Source organism: Schistocerca nitens, chromosome 8 (genome assembly GCF_023898315.1).
Source record: "Schistocerca nitens isolate TAMUIC-IGC-003100 chromosome 8, iqSchNite1.1, whole genome shotgun sequence".
Taxonomy (NCBI): domain Eukaryota; kingdom Metazoa; phylum Arthropoda; class Insecta; order Orthoptera; family Acrididae; genus Schistocerca; species Schistocerca nitens.
The window spans coordinates 245,693,420-245,705,530 of record NC_064621.1 but is presented as its reverse complement, the minus strand read 5'-3'; the positions used below and the strand labels follow the sequence as shown (position 1 = coordinate 245,705,530).

Sequence of the window (12,111 nt, the reverse complement as noted above, 5' to 3'; positions counted from 1 at the left end):
AAATCCTGATCTCGACTGCTACTGTTAGTTTCAACAACGGACTTTCAACCTAACAATAAAACATTAAAGATATATTTCAGTTATCGACAAATAGCTTCTGAAGAGAAATATGCCTGAGAAGAGCAAGCGTATGATAAATCGTACGATGGGATGTAATGGGTTAAACGATCTGTGTCACTGAAACGATTCATCACGAGGGGATAAAGCTAGTTATGGGTGACTAGGCCTCTGTATTGAGACTGATGACCTGTTACCATCCAGTGACGTTGAAGTTATCTGCCATGATGGAATTTAGTAGGTCACAGCTATCTACAGCCCCTGTGCTGAGACTGCTAGGCCACCACTACGAACTATCCATTATTTAGGGTACCAATGACATGGCATGGATAGGTATAAGCGTGTCAGCCTCGATGCTGAGACTGGTGGATCGCCATTTTTTTCATATTCTACCTCCAACATTATCCATAATGAAGGGATAAAACTGACCACAATGCCTTCATTATCTGTGCTGGTGTTCGTTAGCTGGAAACTACCATCCATCATCACGGATGATATGAGCTATGAGGAGTCTTTACTAGTCACTGTATACAGCCTTTGTGCTGAGGCTGGTGAGTCACTATTATCGATTATTACTGACGCTATCCACCAAGAGTTGTTCAGGTTGGCCAAGGTGTCTGAAGCCTCAGTGGGAAGGGAACTCAGTCGCCACTACTCATTCGCCGGCAGCTTCTGAGAGTGAATCACGAATGTAGGATACAGCCTGCAATGTGAGATATTCCCTCTTTATCAGGCATCACCAATTCGTAGAGTACTGGCTATTTCCCAGGTACCGATAGTTCATATAGTTGATTCCCCAATAATGAAAACAACATTCATTGATGTAATGCAAATGCCGGCCGTGGTGGTCTCGCGGTTCTAGGCGCTCAGTCCGGAACCGGGCGACTGCTACAGTCGCAGGTTCGAATCCTGCCTCGGGCATGGATGTGTGTGATGTCCTTAGGCTAGTTAGGTTTAAGTAGTTCTAAGTTCTAGGGGACTGATGACCATAGATATTAAGTCCCATAGTGCTCAGAGCCATTTGAACCATTTGATGTAATGCAAGACCTTGGAACATTTAGTGCAAAACATATATTTTTACCACCTGGTGTAAGTTTCCCCAGCCACATTGGTCACTGAAGAGGCTCTCAAAATTATTTTATATTTATTGGAGAACAAGAGTTACATTACCTAACTTAAATTTTGCAGATTATTATTTTATATGAACTTTATGTACCACCGACAGACGATCATACTTACAGTGTGCTACGTGGTACATAAATTTGACGAGTAGCTGCCGTAACTGTTCCATGGCACGAAGACAGCTGCTCATTGCAGCTGAAACCAATCATCTTACGATAATTGTAATGATCTACACATATTAACGTTATATGCCTTGAACTGGTATTGTGTGCTCCTCAGTTACTCTATGTCAAATATTATATAAAAAAGAAAGCATCACACAAGATATCACCCAAGGCAAGCCTTCCCATGTGCTTTTATGGTTGCGTGGAAGACATGGTGTTGTTGGTGTGCTGGTTCTACGATGGTGCACAGTGGGCGAGTCTGCTCTTTACAAGAATCTTACAACTTTAGAACGGAGTGCAAGATGCAGGTTTCTAGGTCAATATATCAGCCAAGAATGTGTAATTTTGTAATTATTTTAGAGGAGACGTTGTTTAAGGTGTGTTTTTAGCGTAAGAAAGAGGTAGTTACTGAACAGCAACGTAAGTGTCTAACAAATAATTCGATTATATGAACAAAGGTCCGAGCTCGCCAATCCCAGCAGAAGTTGGAATGTCTCACATCAGGCATAATAGCGAAGTCTCCTACAGTACGAATATAACAGTCTGCTCTCTCATACAGCATTCTGGAAAATTCGCACTTTTGATATGCCAACTCGGATATTTGTTCCGATAATCAGTCACCACTGTTAACTGTTTGGTCTAGCTGCAGCCAGAAACGAGCGACGCTTGCTACCCAGAGATGCTGTTTTCCCTGGGATCCAGCGTGAAAACTACGTGACAGCCAATGCCAACAATTAACCACACCCTGTCTGATAACGATGTTCATTAAAGCACTCCAGTAGAAATCCCCCTCCCACTTTTCCATTTGTTTCAAAGTGACTGAAACCCAGAAAAATGACCCTGAGAAAATGGGATAGGCGTGTTATTGTTTTTGAATATCATTGTGTAATGAAAGATAGTTTAAACACTTCTGAGTAGGTTGTTAAATAGTTTCACAAAGGGTGACTAAAATCAATGTAGCTCGTTTGAAATGAACAACCCAATTAGTGATGGAAGGAATCTTTGTTGTTATTGTTGTTGTCGTCTTCAGTCCTGAGACTGGTTTGATGCAGTCCTCCATGCTACTCTAACCTGTACAAGCATCTTCATCTCCCAGTACCTACTGCAACCTACATCCTCCTGAATCTGCTTAGTGTATTCATCTCTTGGTCTCCATCTACGATTTTTACCCTCCATGCTGCCCTCCAATACTAAATTGATGATCCCTTGAGTCCTCAGAACATGTCCTACCAACCGATCCCTTCTTCTAGTCAAGTTGTGCCACAAACTCCTCTTCTCCCCAGTTCTATTCAATGCCTCCTCATTAGTTATGTGATCTACCCATCTAATCTTCAGCAATCTTTTGTAGCACCACATTTCGAAAGATTCCATACATGGCTACAATCCATGCAAATACTTTCAGAAACGACTTCCTGACACTTAAATCTATACTCGATGTTAACAAATTCCTCGAGAAACGCTTTCCTTGCCATTGCCAGTCTACATTTTATATCCTTTCTACTTCGACAATCATCAGCTATTTTGCTCCCCAAATTGCAAAACTCCTTTACTACTTTAAGTGTCTCATTTCCTAATCTAATCCCCTCAGCATCGCCCGACTTAATTCGACTACATTCCATTACCCTCGTTTTGCTTTTGTTGATGTTCATCTTCTATCCTCCTTTCAAGACACTGTCCATTCCGCTCAACTGCTCTTCCAACTCTTTTGCTGTCTCTGACAGAATTATTTATCCTCCATGGATTTTAATTCCTACTCCGAATTTTTCTTCTGTTTCCTTTACTGCTTGCTCAATATACAGATTGAATAACATCGGGGAGAGGCTAAAACCCTCTCTCACTCCCTTCCCAACCACTGCTTTCCTTTCATGTCCCTCGACTCTTATAACTGCCATCTGGTTTCTGTACAAATTGTAAATAGCCTTTTGCTCCCTGTATTTTACCCCTGCCACCTTCAGAATTTGAAAGAGAGTATTCCAGTCAACATTGTAAAGAGCTTTCTGTAAGTCTACCAAATGCTAGAAACGTAGGTTTGCCTTTTCTTGATCTATCGTCTCAGATAAGTCGTTGGGTCAGTATTGCCTCGTGTGTTCAAATATTTCTACGGAATCCAAACTGATCTTCCACGAGGTGGGCTTCTACCAGGTTTTCCATTCGTCTGTAAAGAATTTGCGTTAGTATTTTGCAACCGTAACTTATTAAACTGATAGTTCGGTAATTTTCACATCTGTTAACACCTGCTTTCTTTGGTATTGGAATTATTATATTCTTCTTGAAGTCTGAGGGTATTTCGCCTGTCTCATTCATCTTGCTCACCAGACGGTAGAGTTTTGTTAGAACTGGCTGTCCCAAGACTGTCAGTACTTCTAATAGAATGCTGTCTACTCCCGGGGCCTTGTTTCGACTCAGGTCTTTCAGCGCTCTGTCAAACTCTTCACGCAGTATCATATCTCACATTTCATCTTCACCTCTATCCTCTTCAGTTTCCATAATATTGTCGTCAAGTACATCGCCCTCCTATAGACCCTCTATATACACCTTTCTGCTTTCCCTTCTTTGCTTAGAACTTGGTTTCCTTCTGAGCTCTTGATATTCATACAAGTGGTTGTCTTTTCTGCAAAGGTCTCTTTAATTTTCCTGTAGGCAGTATCTATCTTACCCATAGTAAGATAAGCCTCTACATCCTTACATTTTTCCTCTAGCCATCCCTACTTAGCCATTTTGCACTTCCTGTCGATCTCATTGTCGAGAAGTATGTATTCCTTTTTGCCTGCTTCATTTACTGCATTTTTATATTTTGTCCTTTCAGCAATTAAATTCAATATTTCTTCTGTTACCTAAGGATTTCTACTAGCCCTTGTCTTTATGTATCTAAATTACACTGCTTGACAATTGTCAAGGAATAGCTCACAGTTGCTACACGGCAACCGACAATTCCTGCAGAACATCCGACCGATGATAGTACAAGGAACTGCAGAGGTCGAGACGTGTTAAATGCAGCGAAGCCTGTGCACGAACGCTCTGTATGCATTCGACAATTCGTGCAATACGGTGTTCAACGAAGGTTGTTATGGAACCATTCCGTGTGGTACTGTAACATATCTGCAAGACGTTATTTAACTGATTACGACCGTCGAAGAGCAATTAGACGGCTGAATGCCCGCCGGTAATGACTGTATTCTAAAGTGTCACCTCGCGATTAAGAATGGTCGCTGAAGGTGGAAACGCAAGTTGAAGCGTGCCGGTGGTTGTAGACGGACCACCAGACTGGACGAGGATCGATACATAGCTCTAGTGGCGAAACGGAACAGACATCTCACTCCTAGGCAGATCGCTGCAGACCTTGCAGCCGCTACCAGTACACGTGTTTCTACCAGAACCATTTCGTGGCGATTAAATTGGGCTGTTTTGTATTCTCGGAAGCCTGTTAACCGCATCCCACTTCATCGTCGAGAAAGAGTTCTTTGGTGTAGGGAGCATGTTGTTTGGGGCCAGCAACAGTGCTCCAGAGCGATGTTCTCCGACGAGTCCCGCTTCCTTGCGGTCTGATTCTGGCCAGCAGTTAATTTGGAGAAAGAGGGGAACACGTTACACAGCATAGAATGTTCATGAACGCCATCGATATGGCCTAGGCGTTATGGTGTGGGCAGGCATTATACATAACGGCTGAACACCGCTGCATATCTTTGGTCGCAGTACCGTTACACAGTGATACTGCAGGAGGGTTATTCTGGATCATGTACGTCTGTTTAGGGGTGCAGTAGGTCTCCACTTTCTGTTTACTGACGACGACGACGAGCGGCGAGACAGGACCGTTGAGGTGTCGGACACACTGTAAAGTGAAGATACTGAACGTGTGGAATGGCCTGCGTACTCCCCAGACCTACGCCTAGAGAGCATGCCTGGGAAGCTCTTGGCAGACGTGTTTCTCAGCGAACAGCCCCACCCCCCTCTCTCCCCCACAGACCTTGCGAGAACTGTAAACCACCTTGGGAGAGGAGTGGGAAGGTATTCCCCAAAGACTCTTCAACGGTTTGGTAGCCAGCACGCATAATGGTTGCAAAACGTGCATTGGTGCCCAAGGAGGGCATATTCCTTACTGGGAGTCTGAAATGGACTTCTATGTTGGGATTATGTGTGTATTCAACAAGAACGTTATTGATGTCTATTGTCTTACTTTTCCAGATAGTTAAATCTGAACCATTTTTCGTTATAAATATACCATACATATGTACAGTGTTTCATGCCGTCCACCAATGCATGTGATTATTCCTGTCCACCAAGTCTCTGTACATTAGCAATTGTCAAGCAGGCATATTCCTACAGCTGATATATTAAGCCCTTTAGTTTTATTTATTTAAATTTTATTTGTGAAGTAAATTCAGTACGTGTACATCACAACTAATTACAGGAAATCAGCTCATTGAGCTAATGCTAATAAGCCATGGGACTTATTTTATTAGTGAGGTGAGCAATCAATTTACAACTGCATCGGTGTATGACATGCATACTCCTTATAAGTTTGTATTTGAGCAAACACTCTCTGGATTATTTATGTCACAACTGAAGCAGCTTTGCCTTAGATGGTATCAGTGGAACGTACTTGTGGCTGATTGTGGGTGTAACAAGTGACTTGTTGGCCGTGACATTAGTGGGACAGAGGATCAGAGGGCAGGATGTGAGACCTACCGTCGCAGGTCGAGCACTCTGAGGCGCGGCAGGAACGCGGCGGGGCTGACGTCTGAGACCCTGTTGTTGGGGGCGTGGAGCTCCCTGAGGGCGGCAAGTCCACTGGTGCCATCCAGAGAGTCCAGTCCACAGCCAGCCAGCCGCAGCAGTTGTAGCGAGCCCAGACCACAGCCCAGGTCCCTGACAGCACAACAGCACCAGCTCTCAGACCAACTGTGAGTTGGTGTTTTATTACTTGAAGCTCCTGACGAGGAATCGTGCGTCACAGGTATATTCTTAAATGTTTCTAAGGCTTCTGATATTGATTCCATAAGATACTACAAGGTCTAGTCACATTAATGTGGCCACCGCCTCTACACGACATCAATGTGTTATAACCACCCACATACGGCAGATGGCAACGCTATCCATGGAGGGTATATAAAGCCTGTTGTGGGGCCACGGAAAATAGTGTAGACCTTGTCTAAAAGCGGGAATGAAAAGATTTATCTGCTGTTCAAAAGGGTATGATCATTGGCTTTCCGGCCAAGGGTGCAAGCATTTCAGAAACGGCTAATTTTGTAAATTGTTTGCATGTTACCGTGGTAAAAGTAAACCATGCATGCCAAAATGGTGCTATCCACAACCAGCGCAGAGGCAGTCGTGGTGCACCATGTGATATAGATGACTGGGTGAAAGACATCTGCAGAGATTTGTACAGACGGATAGATGTGCAACTGTTAAGCAATTGTCTACCCAAATGAACCTAGGGGCTATCAACAGTGTCTCCTCAATGGCCCCTCAGCGAACATTGCTGCGTATGGGCATCCGCTGCAGGTGTCTGTTTCATGTGCCCATACTGACTGCTGTTCATATGCATCTGTTCTTGGGGACCATGTCCACCCATAGATGCAGTCTGTGTATTCTCGGTACAATGGCATCTACTAGCATGACAATGCAACGTGTAACATGGCTCGCAGTGTACGTGTGTACATTGAAATGCACCAGACTGAGTTGACAGTGCTCCACTGGCCATCAAACTCCCCGGATTGAAATCCAATCGATAATCTGTTGGATCACTTCGATCGAGCTGATTGCGTCATAGATCGCCAACCGAGAAACCTAGCACAGCTGGCCACGACACTGGAGTCAGCATGGCTCCACATCTTTGGCAGAACCTTTCAGAGCCTCACTGACTCTTGTCCCGCGCTGTAAAAGGTGGTTATACACGGTTTTGACAGGTGGGCACATTAATGTGACAGGACAGTGTACTAAATAGGCTAGAATCATTAGGAATAAGGGGTGTAACTAATGACTGATTCTGACCATAACTACCAGACAGGGAACAAGTAGTAGAAATAACACAAACTTCAATCAAGACAAAACTTTTAGAAAAACTCTTATTAGGACCACAGTACAATAATACAGAAGCTCCTCAGGGTACTACATTAGGACCAGTAATGTTCCTGATATACATTGGTGACTTTCCCAGTAACACATGTCATGGGGAAAATTGTCTTTGCTAGTGACAGCAACATACTCACGGGGAAATTAAGAGAACTCCTTGCAGAGAAAGAAAATGAAACTCTCAAGGCAGTTTATAGCTGGTCAGTCTGAAATAAAGTTACATCCAATATAAAGAAAATAAATGGATTGGCTTACAGGTTGAAGATGACAAATGACATTGTTGAATTAAATGTAGATGATACTTGTGTATACAGTGTAACAAACACAAAAATGATGAGAGTATATACTGACATTCAGCTGAAATGTTGTTAAAACACGATGTACTGCAGACAGAATGTCATCAGTCTATTGTGCCCTTGGAGTCCTGTCACCAGTGAGTGATAGCCAGTGTGTTTCAGTTACATACTATTCACATACAGAATCAATTTTTAGCTACGAAATTCTTTAATGGGGAACAAATGCACAAAATATGAACACGGTTTCCAAACTACAAAAAAGATTCATAAAAATAACAAGCAAAATCAGTAATCGGCGTCGAGGTAAAGATCCGTCCTAAACATTGGAGATTTTAACATCATGTGAGTTCATTTTCCAGTCAGTTATGAACGGCACAAACTATTCTGTCCATGACAATGGAACAACAACTAGACTGAACTTGAATTTATCATGAAAGAATGGACATAATACTCAAAATAACACTTATTACCAAGGAATTAAATTGTGCAGTAAACTGCCCAAGGAAATGAAAGAGATAACTTATTTTGAAAATAAGATAAAAATGTATTCTTAAGCAACATATTCCTTGTAGTGAAGAATTACACAGAGTAGGGGTTAGGTAAAAGATATAACACAAGTAATAATAATAGTAATAAAACAGCTGTGTCATTTCGCACCGAAATTTTGCCCTATAATGATTTTTGTCTCTGGCCTCTGAGTTATTATGGATGGCTGATGAGACAGTTTTTTAGTCAAGCTTATGAGAAGTTTCCAGAATGAAATTTTCACTTTGCAGCAGTGTGTGCGCTGATATGAAACCTTCTGGCAGATTGTAACTGTGTGCGATGCGAAACTCGAGCTCGGGACTTTTCCCTTTCGTGAGCAAGTGCTCTACCAACTGAGCGAACCATACACGATTCACGACTATTCCTCACAACTAATGGCAAGTTGCGTACACAAAATGGAATCCAAACACAGTGACTGGTCATCAAGTACGTAGGTTTACATGTTTTTTTAAAAATGTGTGTTTTGTGTGTGTGGTGATCGGTGATGGGAAATGAATGAACAATATTTACTTCTTACATCACTAAATAATTTATTTGCTAAACAGTACTATACAGTAGAGATAAACCAACTGAGATTGCAATGATTTCAACATAATGATATTGCATTCGGGATGATGGAGACTCCAGTCTCCATCTGGCCATACTGACGTAGGTATTCTGTAGTTTCCCTAAATCGCTTCAGCCAAGTGCCAGGACGATTCCTACTATAACCCCACGACCCATATTTATGTATTATATTCTTGCTTGTTCTTTGGCTGTAACTCCACGACATTTTCCAGTGTCATAATTTTAATAGTAAAGACACTACTACAACTGTATCTAACAGTGACTGAATATCCCCTACCGTCCCAAGTATCAATACAGTCTTGGTCTCGAACCGATACCTCAGATAAACTGTGCCATTCGTCACTTAAACTCTCGCCTAATCTATTGACCATTACGATTATTCTGCATCCACCTTTGCGTGCTCACGTTTCTCACTTCGGATTACTCTCTGGACGAATTTATAACCCTCTACGACAACCGTCGCTATATTGTGGACTTTGCTTCTGTTCGGCTGTTCACTACCTGAACTCTGTTGTCGCTGGCAACTCGGAACGAGCTATTTGTTTCACTGGCCTCGCATCATCACCTGTGCGAGAGATCACGGGCTTTGTTTCTACATACATCTCAGCATGATAAAAATCATGTCTTTAATCAATGACGGTCAGTGATGGTGCGTCTCACCTGCTCCCAACTGTCCGCATCTCGTGGTCGTGCGGTAGCGTTCTCGCTTCCCACGCCCGGGTTCCCGGGTTCGATTCCCGGCGGGGTCAGGGATTTTCTCTGCCTCGTGATGACTGGGTGTTGTGTGACTCCTTAGGTTAGTTAGGTTTAAATAGTTCTCGGGGACTGATGACCATAGATGTTAAGTCCCATAGTGCTCAGAGCCATTTGGACCATTTTGGACCTGCTCCCAACTCATATAAGAAGTGGAACCCAAATAATGTGACGCCTTCATGTACGGCGTTGGAAGAATCTGACTCGATTTTACTTACAGACGTCAATCAAGCAGTCAGTTTGAATACAGATTAAACACGGCTTATCACGTGGATATACGTGAGGAGGAAGGGCAGTATCACAGTCATAACAATGATAGAAGCCCAAATTTGACTCATCACTTGTAATGTATTCTTCATTTATCTTTTACAAACGAACAGAAAACACCGCCTCATCTGCGATCTTGGGTCCAGCAGAGGTGGGTGAGGATAAGATTCGACAGATCATATTTGTATCAGTATTTGAATCATTACAAATGTTGATGGTTGACTGAGTGGAAGAGGAACCCTGTGGGGTGCGGGAGCCAGGGAAAGGACACAGTTCTCAGAATGTGAAGAAGACGCTTTGGAACATGTAGAAATCTGTCCAGGAACAGGAAACCGTGCAGTTGCCAACTCCGTGCAAGCCGACCACATGAGAGTTTGGCGGGTCCTGCATGGTGAGCACCTATGTCCATTCCCCAGTCAACCAATTCAAGTGATAAGGCACCCTGATGTCGAAGCAATTCTCATAGTTGTTCCTTCATTTGTGAGCTGCTGTCCCCAACATTCCAGTACTGTTGATGCTTACTAATAAGTCAAATCATTTCACGATCCAGTCACGTTAATGTGACCATGGCCTATGCTCGACGTCAACAAGCAATAACTGCTCACATGGGGCAGTTGACAGCACTAGCAGTGGACAATATATAAAGCGTGAGGAGCGCACGTGGGAAATAGTGCAGTCATTGTCGAAATGCGGAAATGGAATGATTTATCTGGCGTCCAAAAGCACACGATCATTGAATTTTGGGCCCAAGGTGGGAGCATTTCTGAAACGGCTAAGTTTGTAACAGTTTTCATGCCGCCGTGTGTCACTGTGCATGACAAAACGGCGCTATCCACAAGTGCCGAGGAAACTGTGGTGCACCATGCAGCGTAGATGACAGGGGTGAAAGACGGCTGCAGAGATGTGTATAGGCAAATAGACGTGCAATTGTTGAGCAACTGATCACCCAGGTGAACCAAGAGCCTATGAACAGTGTCTCCTCAACGACCCTTCAGCGAACGTTGCTACCTGTGGGCCTCCTCATGAGGCACATTGTTCATGCACCCATGCTGACTGCTGTTTATCGGCGAGAAAGGCTGGAATTCGCAGGACAGTACCGCAACCTGATGTCCAATGAGTGGCAACTGGGAGCCTTTCCACATGAATCGCGTTTTATGCTCCAACGGACAGACCGCCATTGGTGTGTATGGTTTAAAGCATCTGAAAGTAAGTGCAGAAACCAGAGGAGGTAGCATTATGGTCTGGGGAATGTTTTCGTGGCATTCCCTGGGCGATCTCATTATTATGAATGAGACAATGGAACGACACATGCAGGGTGTTACAAAAAGGTACGGCCAAACTTTCAGTAAACATTCCTCACACACAAATTAAGAAAATATGTTATGTGGACATGTGTCCGGAAACGCTTAATTTCCATGTTAGAGCTCATTTTAGTTTCGTCAGTATGTACTGTACTTCCTCGATTCACCGCCAGTTGGCCCAATTGAAGGAAGGTAACGTTGACTTCGGTGCTTGTGTTAACATGCGACTCATTGCTCTACAGTAATAGCATCAAGTACATCAGTACGTAGCATCAACAGGTTAGTGTTCATCACGAACGTGGTTTTGCAGTCAGTGCAATGTTTACAAATGCGGAGTTGGCAGATGCCCATTTGATGTATGAATCAGCACGGGGCAATAGCCGTGGCGCGGTACGTTTGTATCGAGACAGATTTCCAGAACGAAGGTGGCCCGACAGGAAGACGTTCGAAGCAACTGATCGGCGTCTTAGGGAGCACCGAATATTCCAGCCTATGACTCGCGACTGGGGAAGACCTAGAACGACGAGGACACCTGCAATGGACGAGGCAATTCTTCGTGAAGTTCACGATAACCCTAATGTCAGCGTCAGAGAAGTTGCTGCTGTACAAGGTAACGTTGACCACGTCGCTGTATGGAGAGTGCTACGGGAGAATCAGTTGTTTCCGTACCATGTACAGCGTGTGCAAGCACTATCAGCAGCTGATTGGCCTCCACGGGTACACTTCTGCGAATGGTTCATCCAACAATGTGTCAATCCTCATTTCAGTGCAAATGTTCTCTTTCCGGATGAGGCTTCATTCCAACGTGATCAAATTGTAAATTTTCACAATCAACATGTGTGGGCTGACGAAAATCCGCACGCAATTGTGCAATCACGTCATCAACGCAGATTTTCTGTGAACGTTTGGGCAGGCATTATTGGTGATGTCTTGATTGGGTCCCATGTTCTTCCACCTACGCTCAGC

At 43.6% G+C, this 12,111-nt stretch overlaps 1 protein-coding gene across 1 annotated transcript in view; it reads right to left on the bottom strand.

Annotated features, from left to right (window-relative positions):
* Positions 1 to 12,111, bottom strand: part of LOC126199505 (uncharacterized) — a 117,285-nt gene that overhangs the window by 84,798 nt on the left and 20,376 nt on the right. The window contains exon 3 of the mRNA XM_049936428.1: positions 6,030 to 6,209. Coding sequence (XP_049792385.1) covers positions 6,030 to 6,209 — 180 coding nt within the window. The remainder of the gene's footprint in view (positions 1 to 6,029; positions 6,210 to 12,111) is intronic.